The sequence below is a fragment of the Papio anubis genome, chromosome 7 (assembly GCF_008728515.1).
Source record: "Papio anubis isolate 15944 chromosome 7, Panubis1.0, whole genome shotgun sequence".
Lineage (NCBI taxonomy): Eukaryota > Metazoa > Chordata > Mammalia > Primates > Cercopithecidae > Papio > Papio anubis.
In genome coordinates, this window is record NC_044982.1 from 112008250 (window position 1) to 112026358 (window position 18109).

Sequence of the window (18109 nt, forward strand, 5' to 3'; positions counted from 1 at the left end):
CCTCCCCACCCACTTCAGATTACCCTCAAGCCCCAAAGCCTGGGGTACTGTCCCACCACCACCCCCTGCCACCCTCCACTGACTCTACCAGGAGGGTCAGCCCCCACCCCCACAGCAACTGAGAGGCTGGCAATGGGGGAGCAGCTCCCCTGCCTCCTACACCTGCCTCACCTTCTTCCTCTGCTCCTTCTGCCTCTCACGGAACTCCTCGAGACTCCGCAGCTCCTCACGCAGGGTCAGGGCCAGTTGGATGTGTGAGCTGCCCACATTCTCCATTTCTTGGGGGCAGAGCATGGATACTGGTCCCCAGTGTCAGATCTGATGGGCCTCAGCCACCCACAACTCGCCCCTGTCTGGGCCAGCCCAGCCCCAGCCCCAACATCTCATCTTCTGTCCCCCCAAACCCTCCACCAGCCCCAAAAGATCCCATTGCCCCAGGGTGGGGGACTTACGCTGCTTCAAGGAGTCAAAGGAGGCCCTCAGGGAGCTGCAAAACAGACGGGTCCAGGTCAGGAGGAGGAGAGCACAGTGGGAACCTGAAGTCCAGGCCATCCCCAGCTGGGGCGGGGAGGGGGGTAGGGAGTACTTTTATTTTGGTGGGAAGACCCTGGGTCACTCTAGAACCAAGGGACCCTTTAGCCAGATGGTGACCATCCACTGGGGCCCCAAACTGATTTCTGGAAGGCAAAGCTCTCTGCAAATTAAAGCGATCAACCCCCTGCAATGTGGCAGAAGGAGGTACTGATGCCCCACCCCCCAACCATCTGTGCGCCTGGCTGCATTCTTAGAGAAGAGGGGATTGTCTTCAGGACCCTGCCTCCCTCCCCTGAACTCCTCTCCCACACTCACAGCCCTCTCTCCTCCTCTGCAAGTACCAAATGCCCCCAGGGTGAGGCTGCAGGGGAGGGGACAGTGTTCAGATGGGCTCTCAGTAGGTGGCCCAGGGGATGTTTGGAGGAGGTTGGATGGCCGTGGGAGAGGCCAGCAGGGTAGGGCGCAGGAGGTGAGAGGTGGGCACTGTCTGCCAGGGAGGGAGGGAGAGGAGGGCCCAGCACCACATATAGGAGGCAGGGAATGATGGGCGGGGGCTGCCAGAATGAACACATAAAGACAGGACACCGAGTGCAATGTGAATCTCAGATGAACGAGCACTTTTTGAATATAGTATGCTCCTTGTAGTATTTAAAACGTATTTTTATTTTTAAAGTATTTGTTGTTTATCTGAAATTCACATTCACCTGGGCATCCAGTATTTTATCTGACTCTCCCTGCAGCCTCTCTGTGGAGCAGCTCGGCTGCCCCCTGGCGGCTACATGACCTCATGACGCCCACCGGACAGCCCTGGGTGGCGCTGGCAGCACACCAGGCAGGCTTCTCAGGGGACTTCTCCTCTCAGTAGACACCTGGGGAAGCAGAGGCCAAGGAGGAACAGCAGCCTGGCAGGAGCGTGGGGATCCAGGTCTGGGGGAGATCTGTGGGGGCCAGGCCCCTCGCCCTAAACTCGTGGATCCCAAAGTGAGGTCCACAGACCAGCAGCATCAGCATCCGCAGAGCCTGTTAGAAATACAGATTCTCAGGCTCCTCCCCGACCTCCTGAGTCTGAGGCTTCTGATTGGGGCCCGGCCCCAAGCGCTGCTGATGCCCATCCAGACGTCAGAACTGCTGGCCTGAGTGACGAGACCTCCTCGCAACTCTGCTGGCACAGGTGCCTTTATTTATCCCACTTCACAGATGAGAAGCCAAGGGTCACAGGAGTGAAGAAGCTGCACCCGTGGCCACCCTACAGTAAGAGGCAGAACCCACGGAGAGGAAGGAGAGGGGTGGCTGTGTGGTGATCCCACCTTCCCTTGTGGGACTTAGGACTCTTCTCTGACTCCTCACCAGCAGTGACACCTCCAATCCCTCTGCTTCCTGTCAGTTCGCCTCTCAGTTCAGTTCCCCTCTTTCAGTTAGAGGCCTCCAGTCACAGCGTGGTCCCCCCACCCTCAACCCAGCCCTCACACACACCACCCTCCAGCCGCACCTCCTTCATGACCACAGCATGCCCAGCCCCTCCCAGAGCCCAGGGCCTGCACATCCACTGCCCAGCCCTCAGCTTTTGGGCCTCACATCTGACAGATACCTCAAATTCAGCATGTCCAAAACCGGACTCAGCACCTGTCCTGCAAACCTCTCCTCTCCCAGGGCTCCCCTCTCAGCAAAGACACTGCTGTCCACCAGTTATACACACCAGAAATCCAGGAGTCACCCCGGGCTCTGTCCTCTCCCTTCCTTGCCTCCACCTTCTATTTTATCTCCTAAATCTCATGCCTGTCCCCCGCGAGCCGCCACCACCGCTGCAGCCCCTGCCCTACCACCTCCACCTCCCACCTGTCAGCCCTGCTCTCTGCCCCTCCCCCCATTCCTTCCAGGTGCCAGGCTCCTTCTTGCCTCAGGGCCTTTGCATGTGCCCATCTCCATTGCAGCATCTTTGCCTGGCATCCTCTCCTGTCCTTTCTGAGCACTGATGTCACTTTGGACTGACCCAGTGGATGTCTGTCACCCTGCTGAACCATGAGCCCTTGAGGACAGGGGCAATGCCTGGCTCTCCGGCTCTCCTCCTCATTGTCCCCAGGCTCATAATCTAGACTTTCTCAACCCCAAACCCACCTGTGGGCCACCCCGGTCCATGGTCTCAGTCTGCAGGGTGCTGTAAGGAATCGCAGGTTCTGGCAGCTGCTGGGCCTTTTCCCAGCCCCCACCTGAAAGCTGAGAGCCTGCCTGAATGCACAGCACTGCCAGGTGGACATTCGGCCTCTGTCCCACCCCTGGGACAGTCTTGACAGTGATGGTCTGTGCTCACCTTGAACTCCCATTTGCCCCTATGACCTGGCTAGGCCTTGGGGGCTGCATAGATGCTGGTGCTGCCTCTGTCTGGGGCACCTGGGCAGGCAGGCTCTGGCCCCTCCAGGCCCCCTCTTGCTGTCACCTGGGCTGCAGGCCTTCCTGCCCCAGGTATCCTGTCCCCATTGCTGGAACCATCAGGCCACCCTAGTTCAGCTCACACAACAAGGCCCAGAACACTCCTCCCTTTCTTGGCCCCAGAAAAAATTTCAAGGAGGCAGCCTCAGCTCTGTGGATGAGAGGAGGAGCCCAGCTTTGCCCCAGAACTCCCAAAGTGAACAGCCTTGAGCTCTGATCTTGTGGAGGGTCTGGGGGCCGCAAAAAGTCATTCTCTGTCCCATGAAATTCCCATTTCCTCCCCGCCATCTGCGCAGGGAAACTGTCAAGATCTCCCTGAGTGCCTCTACTGCGTCTCCATCGCATGTCAAGGACAGGGTCTTGCACAGGCCTCTATCTCCTGCCATCTGTTACCAGTGCCTTCATGTGTAACTCATTCCATTGCCCTTTTTGACTCAGCTCTCAGGAAGCTCAGTCTGAAATTCTGTGCTCATATACAGTCCAGATTTCCAGTGTGTTTCCTGCTCTGTCCCCACTGTGTCCCTGCTGCCTGCCCACCGGCTGAGAGGAGTAGCCCTCTCGCCTCCCTGTGCTGAGGCTGTGTCCACAGTGAGCCAGCATCAGGGGACATCTGACAGGAACAGGGCCTGGCTGTCTCCCGCCAATATCCTCAGCAATGTCGTCATTCTCTCTGAGTTCAGAGGAAGAGAGACCATGAAAAAAAAATTAAAAATCTCTCTGACAGGAAAACCACAGCATTTTTGGTTTGTGGCAAGTGGGGGTGAGGCAGGGACGTGAGGATTCAGACCTGCACCCCTTGGGGGCTGTGCCTGCTCACTGGTGACCACAGAAGGCTTACAGGAAGCTGGCCTTGCCTTGATTTTCCTTTGTTTCCCAAACCCCTGTCCTGTGCAACTTCCGGGGGCATGCAGCACCCCCAGCACCTTACCTGATGCAGGAGGAGCAATAGGGGAGTGGAGGTGACAGCTTTCTGAGGGAGGTGGCATTTCAGGCAGGCCTTGAGGGATGGGTGGGACCGGACAGGGGAGCAACAGGGCAACAGCAGGAGCAAAGGCCCAGAGGCTGGAAAGGAGAGTCAGGCAAAGTCTCTGCAGGGCTGGACATATGACGTCAGCAATATTGGTAAGCCCCCTGCAAATACTAACACTGTCTTTTTCTTTTAAGACGGCGTCTCACTCTGCAGCCCAGGTTGGAGTGCAGTGGTGCGACCTGGGCTCACTGCAACCTCCATCTTCTGGGTTCAAGTGATTCTCCTGCTTCAGCCTCCCAAGTAGCTGGGGCTGCAGGCTCGCGTCAACATGCCCAACTAATTTTTACATTTTTGATAGAGACGGGGTTTCACCATGTTGGCCAGGCTGGTCTCGAACTCCTGACCTCAGGTTGGCCTCCCAAATTGCTGGGATTATAGGCGTGAGGCATAGCGCCTGGCCCTAATGCTGTCTTTAAAATGCACCTTCACGCTGGTGGGCATTGCTGGAGTTTGGGGACTGGGTCTTACTTGTCCATCCTCCATTACCACTGCCCCACGGATGTTTGCTGAGCTAACATGTGAAGGAGGTACATGTCAAAAATCACTTAAGATGTAACCTCCTGTTAATTTCAGTGGCCTGAGCCTCCAGGCCTGAGGGTGGCTCTTGGCTGGTTTGAAGTCAGGGGACTGTGCCGAAATGCAACAGCTTCAGGCAGTGGGGCTGGGGAAGCTGGCCAGTTCTGCCCTCAGGGCTCACTAGGCTATTTATGGGGTCACTTAACCACCTGACTTTTGTCCTCGTTCTGCACCCTGTTCCTAGTCTTCCCATCCCCCAACCCCCTGCCTGTTCTGCAAGGGGCCGGGAATGAGCATCCCACAGACCAGGGGGACAGCTGTGGGCCTCAGGGAGGCCAGGAGCTTCCCCTACTCAGAGATGGGCCCTGGAGGGTGGGCCACCAGCCCCCATGCTGAAGAGCCAGGCCAACTTTCCTGAGGGCCAACACTCCCCACCCCCAAGGAGTCCAAGATGAGGAAACAGGTCCACAGCCACTGTTCACCTGTTCACACTTCCCCACCAAAAGCCCTTCAGGTTGGCATGGGTAGGGGTAACCGGGTCTAAGCCAAGACTGACAGTGAGGCAAGGCAGGATATCTGGGAGGGCTTCCTGGAGGAGATGGGCCTGGAGGAGATGCATAAATGGACCCTAATGCAAAGGACTAGGAAGGAGAAGGAAGTCACCCTCAGTGTGCTGGACTCTGGCTAAGGAATGGCAAAGCCCTCTTATTTTATTTTATTTTATTTTATTTTATTTTATTTTATTTTAAATTAGTGAATCCTCCTGACCCATCCAGGGCATGACACATAGTAGGTCCTCAATTAAATGGTGTCTAAATGGATGGAAGATGGATGCTCGGCCTACACTGTAAGGAACAGCTGCATGGCCTCACCAACACTACTTCATGCCACATGGGTCAACAGCAACACTATGGACAGCCCCACTGTGTGCAGTGAACCCCTGTGGCTGGGCACTCTCTGCTTGTCCTTGTGACTGCCCAGAACACCTCTCCAAGTGACCATCCCCTTCCACAGGTACAGACCCTGGACTCAGAGACAGGGAGCATCATCCAGGGCCACACAAGGGATAAGTCAGGGCAGACCCTGTCCCACCTGGCCTTGAATAACCACGGCGCAATCAGGGCCGCCTCCACCTGGCCCCTTCTTCTAGTTCTACAAATGGAGCAAGATGTTGTGTACCTCCCCCTTCCCGTGACCCACCCTGCCCCCCACCCCCACTGTATTTTCTTTGTGAATAGCTTCTCCTTCCCTGCTGTAAATCCCCTGTGACTCACAATCCCCTGAGCCTGCATCACACAGACTCACTCCAGCCTGGCTCCCATCGTGCCTTGCCGGGGCCACCCTCTCCACCTCTTCTGAGTCTCTGAGTTCTCCCCATGAGGTACCCTCTCTTTCTGGGAAAGTTATCTTCCAGTTGGCCTGGAGGCCGGGAGGCCGGGAGGCCAGGAGGCCAGGAGGGGCTCCCTTGGTTGTGCTGCCAGGCCTCCACAGCTGCTCCCCACCTGACTGAGAGCTCTGGGCACTGCTTCCTGCAGAAGGCATACACCCATTCACTCCTCACCATGTTCTGAGCCCTCCTCTGTGCCCAGTCTGCACCCGGCCCTCAGCCCTTCCCTTGCGAGGCCCTCAGACCATGTTCTTGTTGATCTGCACAGCAGCTCACTGGAGTGGGAGATGAGAAACAAACTCGGAGAAGCTAGGCGACTTGCCCACAGTCCCACAGCTCACATCGGCCGAGCTGGGACCAGAGCTCTAAGGACTCCCTGGAGCCCTCCGTCCTCCCAGGGCTGCGTGCACACTTTCTGGCCTCACACATGGCTCATGCCACATCTAAGCCTTCCTGTGATCTCTGGTTCCTGGTTGGAAGCAGGAGCCGCCAGGGTGCCTGGTGTCTTTGGGGGACCTTCAGAGTATGGCACATTCAGTTCCTGTTTCGGGGGAGCAGGCAGGAGGGGAAGGGGTTCCACAACAGCTGCAAGGTCAGGTCTCAGGGCCCCTCGGCAGGAGGACTCTGCAGAGACCTTTCAAGAACTTGGAGGCCGGTGGTCTGTCTTCCCCTCGACCTGGCTCTGTCCTCACCCAGGGGGACAGTCGGGGCCTTCCCCAGAGCAGCCCCTCCACTCCACTGTTAGGGTGGTTCTGTCCTGAACTCAGCCTGATCTCCTCACCCCTCCTCCCACCCCAGTGGTCTTCGTGCAGAGCCCTGCGGGGCTGGAGACCCCTGCTTCATCAGAGCCACTCCCCTGATGGCCTGCCCTCTAACCAGGCCTCAGCTAAGCCCCTGAGCCCACTTCTTCCTTTGAGGAGGGCTGCGTTACTATCCCATCACTGATGAGGAAATGGAGCCACGGAGTGTGTCAGCAGCCAGCCCATGGTCAGATAGCTGGGGGATGAGGAGCTGGCACCGGAACCCAGGTGTGTCCCCTCCTGGACCCCTGTCTCTGGCTACATCTCCATCTTTGAAGCCCATGCTGAGCCAGTGCTGCAGGGGGCTTGGGCCACCAGTGGAGAGGCCTGTCACTTGCCCCTCAGGACTTCAGTGGAGGCCACCCAGGCTGGTGCAGGCTGTACTGCAAATGACTGAGGATGGATGGCCTCCTGTCTCCCCCGCCCAGACCCTTTCCAGCACTCAGACTCTCGGGCTTCCTCCCGCACAGAACCTGGCCTCACCCTGAATGCCCGATAACCAGGCACCAAGGAGGAGTCCCGATGCTTCATGAGCAATCCAGACCTACCCTGGTTCTGCCCAGCCTCCCCCATGCCAGGGAGCCCTAAACCTCATTTAAAGGCCCAGAAACTGCCAGCAGAGGAGAGGAGTGAGCCCAAGGGCCTGGGAGCTCTTACTTGATCTCCGTCTGGCCTCCTGCCTTCCGTGCGATCTGCACCAGTTCCTTCCCGTACCGCTCCTCCGCCTGGGCCCTGCAAAAAAAAAAAAGGGCATTTGAAAGATCATCAGTGACTTGCCCTCTTTGGGGGAGGCCCAGGTTTGAGGGAACACAGGAGAGTTTTTTTAAAGCAGGACATGTTCTGACATGGCTTGGCTGGGATGGGGGCCTCGGCCACTGCCCCAGGAGCTGAGTGGAAGACACCTGTCTCCTGCCCTGTGCTCCCCGTGGCCTGCCCAGCAGCTCACCTCTGCCTCAGTAGCTCCTCCATGTCTTTGCACATCTTCCTGCCATCCAGAAGCCGCTGCAGCAGCACCTCGTAGCCCGTGTGGGCTGTGAAGTCCCTGCACTGTGACACAGGACAGAAGGACACTTGAGGGCCACGGCCAGGCAACACCAAGCACAGCCCTGTGGGGACCCTCCCACCATCTCCAGGAACAGCCTCTCTCCTGCCTCTATCTCCCCTGCTCAGGGCAAGCTCTTGGGACTCTAGACCGGGCTTTACACAGGCACACAGGAGGTCCCCTCACATCTGCGGAGGTGATAGGTACATAAGTGAACCCCACCCAGCTGACAGAGCTGGAGGTGCCGGGCCTGGCATCAGAGCTCACAGGACAGGACACACATCAGCATGAGATAGCAGATGGGAAGGGCCACCCTTAAGTCCCCCTGATGACAGTCAGCCCTGAAATTCGCTCACTCACGGTGCCACCCTTCCAATATCCCTATCTCAGCTAAGTGGGGAAACCGAGGTGCAGGTGGATGACACATGATCGCATCCAGAGTGGCCCAGCTACAAAGTGGCTGGCCTGGCCTTGAACCCCAGGGTGTCTGACTGGAGTCCCTGCCCTTTGCCTCAGCACTGTGCAGTCTCCATGACCATCACAGCAACTGCAGTTTCTTGGGCACCAGCCATGTGCCAGATGCCACGCTGGGCTCTCCGTGGGCTCAGGAAACGCCCCTCATACAGATCCAGGGAGATGGTCATGGAGGGTTACTTCAGTCAAGGCCAGAGCACACGCAAACACACCCTACATCCACCTCTGGACTGGGGTGGGGTGGGGAGCCTCAGAGAACTCTCCAGGGACAGCTACCCTCTGGTGCCTGGCACTTGGCCAGCTTGCCCTGGCTGTCGTTCTGGCCAACCCAATTCTCCTTTCTCCCTGTGCAGTGGGTTCCAGGTGTGTGTCTGAGCTGCTGGTGTGGGAAGCTGGTGTGAGGAGTTGGGGGAGGGGGGTAGTCTTTAAGGACTATGAAGGAACAGAGGTCTCCCAGGACACTCCCAGGCCTGGGGAATGGGTCCCAGGGCCAGGCTCCCCGCCACAACCCCCTAAGCTCTCCCAGTCGCTGCGTGCAGGCTTACTCCAGGGCAGCTTGAGGTGCTGGGGAGACAGGATTTTTGTCACCAACTGAACCAAGGCAGGCCTGACATTCTGCACCTAGTCTGTCTTCCTTTCTATCCCTGAGGACCCCTAAAGCCTCAGAGACTGGAGCAAGAAGTCGCAGCTCCCCTGACCACACACATTACAGTCTCCAAGGTCACACACACTCCAGGGTCGCACACACTTAACATTGACTCAGGTAAAGCCTGGCGCTCCTTCCCCTGACCCATGTCTCCCCTCAAACGCCACCTTAGGGGTGTGAGGGGAGCAGGGATGGAGTCAAAATCAAGGAGAGCTCTCTGCAGGAAGAGGCATTTGAGTCAGGTGCTGGAAGGAGAAGGTATTCTCCAAGGTCTAAGGAGAATCAGAAGTAGCAGGGAGGGGTAGCAATGGCATAAATTGCCCCAACAGCACCCCCGCTTTCCACCAACTGCAGTCCACCATCAGCAAGCTCAGAAGGGTGGACTCTCCTGGCCTGTAGGACACTTAGGACCCCAAGCTCCTACCCCCTCCATAAACATCCCTAGAATTTCCCGAGGAGGGCCTGGCCCAGGCTTAGCTCTCCCACAGAGCAACAAGCAGGGTGTCTAGCCTGTAAGGCCAGAAGCTGTGCCCCCAGCCTCAGAGGCAGGCCTCCACCCCCATGTCCAGGTTGGTGTCACTGGGCTAGCCTGGGCCAGGCTTCCATTTCTGTGGTTTACGGTGGGCAGCTGCTTGCAGCCCGTAGCCCTCCCCTTCCCATCCCTGAGCCTCTGCCCTCGCTTCAGACCCTCAGGTCGGAGCCCCCGGTGGCTGGGAAGAAAAACAAATCTGGGGCCTCAGCCTCCTGCCCCTGCCTGGAGGGATACCAGCATTCAGGTCAGAATGCCACAGATCCCCCCACCCCAGAACCGGGAGCCACCTTGTGCGGCTCCCCTTACTCCTCAGGAAACGGAGGCCAGAGAGGGAAATGGCTTGCTTGAGGCTGCAGAGTCAGGACGAGAATCTGGACTCTCAGGGGACCTGTCATTTCTTCCTGATACCTCTGGAGTGGCCGCCTGGAGCCCAGCCCACACCCAGCCCTCACGCCAAGGGAACCCTTCTTTTGTCCTCATGGAGGCCCCCAGAGTGGAAAGAGAAGCAAGTTGAACCTACGTTGGCCATTCAGGAGGAGTCAGACAGCAGCGAGAGGCCCTGCAGGCTGCGACCACCGTGCTCAAGCCCCAGAGGCTGCAGGCTCCAGGATCCTGCCCAGTCCCCCGCTCAGAGCTTTGGGCTGCTGGCAGGGGCTGTGGCTGAGTGAGCTACTGTCACAAGGACTGGGCGGTTCCCAGGAAGTGCCTGACTTTCCAGGGGCTGCTCACGATGGCTCCCAGCCCTGCACCCCTTCCCCCAGCCCACGTCCTCCTCCTTCACCCCCACCCCTGCCACCTCCTCAAGGGCATGGGTCTGACTCAGTGCTCTGATCTGGGAGAGTCAGGCTCAGGATGTGTTTAGGAAATGAATGAACCCACCATCCTACAACTTAATCAGTCGTGTGGGTCTGCCACCCAAGGCCCAGCATCAGCATCACCCCCAGGGGCCCTACCCTAGTTGTCCCCCACTCTTACCTCCCTCTCCCCTCCTCCTGTCCGACCTCCATCATCTGAATGCTGCCTGTGGCCCTGCCCTTTGTGAAATCTCTATTTATCAAGTCCACCTGGCACACACTGCACCCAGGGTATCACAGGGTATCATAGCGTTATCTTCCTGACCATGACACACATCCTGGGAGGCAAAGATGGGGACAGGAGGCCCAAGCAAGGAAAGAGACTGCCCAAAGCCACACAATGGGCAAAGGGCAGAGTTTGGGATCTGAACCCAGGTCAACCTGTCCCCAAAACCATATACCTACATCAGCCATTTAATAGACAGCCCAGGAACCATTTTCTATTTTGGAACGTCCAAACATGATTCGAAAAAATAACTCTTGAAAATGATTACTCAAATTATCTCCACCTCAAATCAAAGCTGTATTTTGGGCTATAATTTGGTTACTGTAGATTCACAGAGGGTAGCCTGGTGCCCAGGCTGGGTCAGAGGAGTGCAGCCCTGGAGAACCAGTGAACAGCCAGTGGTCACGGCCCAGCCATGTGGCACCCAGGACAACCTGTCCTGGACTAGGGGTGTCAGGTGGGGAGCGGGCACAGTCCCTTCCTCTGGGAGGCTCACTTGAGCCAGATGTGGGACCCAGCCCTCGCCATGCATGGTGTGTGGCCATCGGCTCCAGGCTGCATCCCAGAACTCCAGGAGGAGGCTCTTGGGAGGAAACATATTCCTGCCTCTGCCTTGAGGCAGTGTGGCCAAGGCCTGGGTGGCCTGTTCTGTCCAGAGATAGCCCACTGGCTTCATTCTCTGGTGGGTGTTGGTGTGAGCCATGGCCCAGGCCTGTGAGCTGACCAGGGCCCTCCACACCCCCACCGGTTGAGTGGAGAAGCACCCTCTGTACCTACCACCACTTCCCCCTTTTCATGCCCATAACACTCTTGGTGGCTGCAGGGGCGAGACCACAGACATCAGGGCCTGAAGCAAGCCACTTTACTTCTCAGGACCTCGTTTCCTCATTGTGGAAGTGGGGGCAGGAGGCTAACCCCTTTTCAGGCCCTGACAGCCCACCCCTCTAGGGCACAGTCCTGTTAGTATGGACCACAGTTCAGAGAGGGTCCTAGGGCCTGTCTAAGAGGCTGGGAAGGGTCTGACCGACTAGATGTGGGTTCACACCTCCCGTGACCCTGGCCCTTCTCAGCCTGTTTCCTTCCCTGTGAAAATGGGCCTAATAGTTCTCACCACAGAGAGGTGTCCTGAGAAGCAAGTGAAATGGTGTGCATAGGTGAGAACAGTGGACTCAAGATCAGGGCTCACCACAAGGCGGATACTGGGCTAGGGATGATGACTGCCATTTTATGGATGAGGAAAGGGTAACCCAGAGAGGTTACCCAGTCTGCCCAGGGACCTGCAGGATGCAGCCAGGATATAACCCAGATATCCCAAGCCACGATCTTGGCTGTTAACTTCCCATTACTTCGCCTCTCTGCAAAGCCCCACACTCAGGGCCTGTCACCCAGTGGCAGTTCAGCGAGCAGCAGCTCCCCGAGCCCTACCCGCCTGTCCGCCACCTCCCCCACCAGAAACACCTTCCCTCAGCAGAGGCCAGGCTGGAAGAAGTGAGTCACCTCCTCACCTCCCCTCTCGCCTTACACACCTTCCTCCACCAGAGGGTCCGTTTAAAGCAGAGCAAAGCCTTTTTCAAACGCTCGCTTGCCTGGCACTCCAGAATACACCATCTATCAGAGGACAGCTAAGCCTCCAACCTTGGAGGGGGACGCCTGGGTTTTGGTCCCAGTTCCCATCTGCTATGTCCAAGAATTGGCACCGAAATCTTCCCTGGGAACCAAGTGGGGGCTGTGGAAGGTAGCCAGGAAGAGCTGCCTGGTAATTCTGTCCATGAGAACAGCCTGACAGGGAGAGAGGGACCCTAAGGAGCAGCTGAGTGGAGCAGACTATTGGGTGCAGTGGGAGGGGCTGGAAGTGGAAGGCTGTAGGGAACGGAGTGGTTAGGGACTGTAGCGGGGCAGGGTCGCCAAAAAACCTGCCCAGGTGCCAGGGAGAGAAAGGGCTGACCTGTGTGCATTCGCTGTCACCAGTTACAAGAATACCAGGGCAATGAGACGTTTCTCCCCTTTACAGTCATGGCCCCGTGCCCCACCCCACCCATGGAGACCCCAGAGGCAGCTGGCAGTGCAGTGTGGGTACCCCGTGGCAAGGGAGGAAACCGACCCTGTTCTCTTTTCCCCATCAGAGGCTTCCAATAAAAGTCGGGGGACTGGGGAGCTTTACATTGAATGACAGAGTGAAATTGTGACACTAGGTTGGACTGGATTGGGTTACACCTGAAGATGACTAGGAAAGCTCCAGCATGGGCCCACAGGTGGGGAGGCAAGACCTAGCAGCGGATTTGGAAGGTAGAGGAAAGAAAAATGTTTCTGCTTGCACCCTACCAAGTTCAAAAACCATCTGGTAAAAGGCTTCCTATTCTTGCTGAAAATCTTTCTAATGGCTGACACGCCCTTGGGTTGATAGGTCCTTCCTTTTTAAAAAAAAACTTTTAAAAAGATTATCTTTTATTGGTGGGTGAAGAAACAGAACAGGGAGTGTAGATTCCCTGCCTGTCCTGTCATCTCAGACGCCTCGGGAGTCAGGGCCAGCTGTTTTGGATGGCAGTTGCGGAGCCGCATGGTGCTGGGGTGCTCTCCTCTCTCATACCAGCAGTGACTTCTGTAGCCGGTGTGGCTGACACTGTGGGTTTGCTAGCACCTATTTCCTGTTGCTTGTCTTCTGTGGACTGAGAACCTGGGGTAGGAAGGGCTGAGCTCCATGGAGGCAGAGGGGGTCTTTCAGGTTCCCCACTGGATCCTGGCACCCGGTGCCTACACACCACACTGCTCACAGACACACTGAGTGACAGGCTGGAGAAGCGCCTCGGTGAGGCCCTCAAGAGGACAAGGCCTTATGACTGCTGCTTCCTGAGATGCCCCATGGAGGGGACCAGATCATTTGCTTGCAGATTCAGTGACCCATTACCCAGCACCTTTAAGGAAGCCAGACATACTGGTCTCCTCTACTTCTTACAACAGTCCTCTGAGGCAGGAATTATCATCCCCATTGTATAGATATGGAAACTGAGGCATGCTAAGTCAATGAGTAGCAACCAGACTCATTCCACTGCCCTACAGTTAGTACCCCACAATGGGACTCCTCTCCACCATTACTGGTTGGCAAATTGAGGCAGGCAAAGAACCAAACACTCAGGTACAATATGGATGGATGGATGGATGGATGGATGGATGGATGGATGGGGTGGGTGGGACAGGCAGGCAGGTGGTGGTGGTGGAGGTGGGCAGGAACTGGGCAGACAGATGGAGGGAATGGGTGTGGTGATGGTGGGACAGATGATGGAATAAATTAGATAAATTAGATGATGAATGGGTAAATTGGATAGGTAGATGGGTAGATAGATCAGATGGTAAAATGGGTGGAGTGGATGGAGTGGATGGAGTAAATGGGTGGAGTGGATATGGATGGATGGATGATGGGTGGATGGATGGATGGGTGGATGGGTGGATATGGATGGATGGGTGGATGGGTGAATGGGTGGGTGGGTGGATGGATAGGTGGATGGATGGATGGTTGGATATGGTGGATGGGTGGATGGATGGATAGGTGGGAGGATGGGTGGATGGATGGATGGGTGGATGGGTGGATGGGTGGGTGGGTGGATGGGAGGGATGGATGGATGGCAGAGCCCTCAGTAAACAAGGCAGTTGCTTACCCAGAGTATTTGGGAGGAGGAAGGTGATAGGGAGGGAAGGAGGGTTCCAAGCCAAAGCTGTGAGGGAACTGCTGAGGTTCCAGTCTCACCTGGAGATCTCTGTGAGGGCATCAGGAGCAGAGGGAGCACTAGTGACTGGCATTTCCCAGCCCAGGCCAGGACTCATGGGGGCAGAGACAGGGAGGCCAACTCCTGGTCAATGCAAGGAAAGGCTTCCCAGGAGCCCGAGTGGCTGTATGGAAAGAGGGCGGGGTGCTTTGACAGGTGGAGAGCGCCCATCACTACAGTCTGTAAGCAGGTCTGGTTCCACAGAGAGGACTCAAGCCTCAGATGTGAAACTAGAGACTTGCTGTCTAGGGGTTCCCTGACCCAAGTGCTGCTGGGATCCATGGATAAGCAAATAAATATGGGACGAGGATGACTTACAGCTGTCTGAGATGGCCCAGGGTAAGTGTTGAACAGAGAGGGCCAAGAAGGCAAAGACAGACAGTTTTTAGAGAACAAATGTGCATTAATGTTGTCAGATGAGTAACTCTGTGTTCACCTGGGCTGACAGGACCTTGAGATTAGAAATGAGTTTCCAGAGTGCCACGGTTCTCCTCTGAGTCCCAGTCTGATGGCCTCTACTGGGCCTTACAGAGCCCCTCACCTGAGCAGCCCAGCTGGCCGGGCCCCGAAGATGCCTGGGCTGGGCTCCATTGTGCTGGGAGGCCCACAGGCCCATGGCTGACAGGGGCCCCATCAGAGCCCTGTGAGCTTCCAGGGACTCCCAGGGGTCCCACTAAGGGGACAATACAGGCACTGGACAAGGACACACTGCGCATGAGTGTGGCACCTGCCCTCGGCAATACTGATCACGAGGCAGCTGTCTGTCATGAAGATGAGGAAGGTGACGACAAGAGAGATGACTCTCTCTAATGTTGTGGGGCGTCTGGCTTTTGACCAAGGTCTGTCTGGCTTGAAAGCTTTGTTCTTTTAAATAGGCCTTTTCAATGACGAGGCAGGAAAGCGCCCCACTACCTCAGTTCCCCTGCCTGCTTCCCTCCTGCACTCTCATGGGGCCAGCCCAATTCCCACTTCTTTCTCCTGTGTCATGAAACCAAAACATGCAGAAAAGTGAGAGAGGGCTGGACATGATGGCTCATACCTGAAATCCCAGCACTTTGGGAGGCTGAGGGGGGTAGATCACTTGAGCCCAGGAGTTTGAGACCAGCCTGGTCAACATAGTGAAACCCTGTCTCTACTAAAAATACAAAATTAACTGGGTGTGGTGGCACACGCCAGTAATCCCAGCTACTTGGAGGCTGAGGCAGGAGAATCGCCTGAACCTGGGAGGCAGAGGCTGCAACGAGCCGAGATTATGCCATTGCACTCCAGCCTGGGTGACAGAGTAAGACCCTGTCTCAAAAGAAAAATAAAAGAGAAGAAAAGTGAGAGAGGAGGCAAGGAGCAAACACAAGATGGCCAGAGGTAGATGGAGACACGCCCCTCAGGCTCAGCTGCCTGGAAGTCCAGTGCTAGTGCTGTTCCTGTGCAAGCCTGCTTCAAGGTAACAGAGACAGGTGCAGGGAGATGGAGCAGGTGTCTGTAAAGGTGGCCTGAGGCCAGACTGAGGAGAGCCAAGTCATGCACAGCAAGGGGCAGGACCTTCCCAGGAGGTCATAGGAACCAGGACCAGGTTCCAGATTCAGGGGAAGGGATTGAGTGGGTAGGGTGCCTGGTGGGGCTCTCACGCATGATCCCCTCCAATCCTCAGGGAACCCTGTCAAGTCAGTACTGTGCTGTTACTGTCCCATCTTTCAGGCAGGTGAGGAACTGAGGATAACAGTGACTCGTCCAGGTCACACAGCTCTGTACAGCCCTTGCCAAGCTGATTTGGCAGTCGGGGGCTCACTAGGATCCAGCAGTGGGTGAGGCAGGAGGCAGAGGCCGACAGTGAGGGCAAGTGAGGAAGGGAGGCCGTGGGCCCTTGGGGGTGACTGATGCAGGGGAGGATGGAGCTGAGCCACCCCAGACCCTGAGCCCTGGAGGAGGCACTGACCCTATAACCAGCCAGGAGGGGTCCAGCTGTCTTCACAGGAAGAGCAGGGCTCCTTGCTACATGGGTTCCTGCCTGTGAGTGACCAGCCAGGGGTACCAGTGGTCCAGGCACTGTTGTTGCACACCCCCGTCCCCAGGCATTGCCCTCCCACACCACCTACACCTGCCAGGGAGGTCCCAGAGGAGCACAGGCTCAGGCACTGGGTTCTGGTTCTGGCCCGTTCCACACAGTCTGCATGAGTCACAAACCTCCTGGGCCCAGATTCCTCCTCTGTAAGATGGGGATGAGAGCATCATCCGCTTCCAGGGGCTCTGAGGACTAAATGGACAACACCTGCAGGAGCGTCATGCAGGGCACTTGACGCTCACTGGGCTCCTGGAAGGGCAGCCGAAAGGATTCATGCATGTTAACTGAGAGGAGCCCAGGGAAGGGGCGTTTACAAGAACTGAGTTTCATCCTCGCTGGGACACTTCTCTAGACTAGTGGCTCCCACTCTCTGGCCTCAATTTTTTCATCTGTAAATTGGGGAGAATATGTGGACTCCTAAGCCCTTATAGGGCTGATATGGGGTGTCCTGCTTTGCGGCTGTGAATTGCTGTAGGTGTGAGGGCTGGCAGGCTCCCTTGGGCTTGGGACTTGCTCAAGAGACAGAGATGGGCCCCTAGAGCTTCAGGGGAGCCCCACTCCTATGCCCATGCCCTTCCCTGAAGGCAGCCTCTGGAGGCCCTTTAGCCCCCTCTGCCAGCCTCAGCAGGTTCAGGACCTCGGAGCTGAGCCTGAGGCCTTCCGTGCCTGGGGGCTAGTTGGACTCCGCACCTGCAGGGGACGGCATGCGGGGCTCCTTATCCTTGCTTGGCCGTTAACCTGCACGTCTCCACTCTCAATCCTCTAACGTTGGTTTACTACTACAATGTTTACAGACAAGGAACCAAGGCTCAGAGAGTTGAGGGGCTCCCCAGGGCCACCCATCAGTGTAGTAGGATCAAAGCGGGCCACTGGGCTCTAATGTCAGAGTGAGAGACAAAGATGGCGCCTGCCAAGTAAAGGCTTCTATGTTGGAGCCTGGGAAATTGCTCTACTCTGCCCAACACAGCCAGTGGACATGTTGCACAGAGCCACGTTGCGGAGAAACACGGCTCTAAGTAGAGTCAGATGCTCCCCCTACCCCAGGCCTGGGGAGCTGGGCTGTGTGAGGAGTCTGGTGCTCTCTGGGACCATTCATTATTTAACATTTTACTCTCAGCCTACACAGAGGTAGGACTCAAGTCAAGACTGCCGGGTGCAGTGGCTCACACCTGTAATCCCAGCACTTTGGGAAACTGAGGCGGGTGGATTACTTGAGGTCAGGAGTTCGAGACCAGCCTGGCCAACATGATGAAACCCCATCTCTACTAAAAATACAAAAATTAGCTGGTTGTGGTGGCAGGTGCCTGTAATCCTAGCTACTCGGGAGGCTGAGGCAGGAGAATTGCTTGAGCCCAGGAGATGGAGGTTGCAGTGAGCTAACACGGTGCCATTGCACTCCAGCCTGGACAAGAGAGCAGGACTCTGTCTCAAAAAACAAACAAAACAAAACAAAACAAAAAGATGGCTGGACCCTGAGTACAAGCTCCTTCCCTTGAGGACTGGGAGTTATCTGAGGCCTGGGATGAAATTTCTGCAGCCTGACACACAAGGCACGAGATGGGCGGATCACGAGGTCAGGAGATCGAGACCATCCTGGCTAACGCAGTGAAACCCCGTCTCTACTAAAAATCCAAAAAATTAGCCAGGCATGGTGGCGGGCACCTGTAGTCCCAGCTACTCGGGAGGCTGAGGCAGGAGAATGGCATGAACCCGGGACGCAGAGCTTGCAGTGAGCCGAGACTGCGCCCCTGTACTCTAGCCTGGGCAGCAACTGCCCAGGCTGGAGTGCAGTGGCATGATTACAGCTCACTGCAACCTCGA

The 18109-nt window shown here is 56.6% G+C and overlaps 1 protein-coding gene across 12 annotated transcripts in view; it reads right to left on the reverse strand.

Moving 5' to 3' along the window:
* Positions 1 to 18109, reverse strand: part of PSTPIP1 (proline-serine-threonine phosphatase interacting protein 1) — a 42146-nt gene that overhangs the window by 11560 nt on the left and 12477 nt on the right. For 4 of the 12 annotated variants that reach the window (XM_021940772.2, XM_021940770.2, XM_021940771.2 and 1 more), the window contains exons 2-7: positions 7641 to 7741; positions 7352 to 7426; positions 3890 to 4023; positions 2650 to 2689; positions 453 to 487; positions 172 to 278 (exon numbers count right to left, since the gene is read on the reverse strand). In XM_021940772.2, the coding sequence (XP_021796464.2) occupies positions 172 to 278; positions 453 to 487; positions 2650 to 2689; positions 3890 to 4023; positions 7352 to 7426; positions 7641 to 7741 (492 nt within the window). Of the gene's footprint in view, positions 1 to 171; positions 279 to 452; positions 559 to 1238; positions 1384 to 2649; positions 2690 to 3889; positions 4024 to 7351; positions 7427 to 7640; positions 7742 to 18109 lie in introns of those variants that run through there. The other 8 variants (XM_003901248.4, XM_021940774.2, XM_021940773.2 and 5 more) reach the window with 7 other exon arrangements.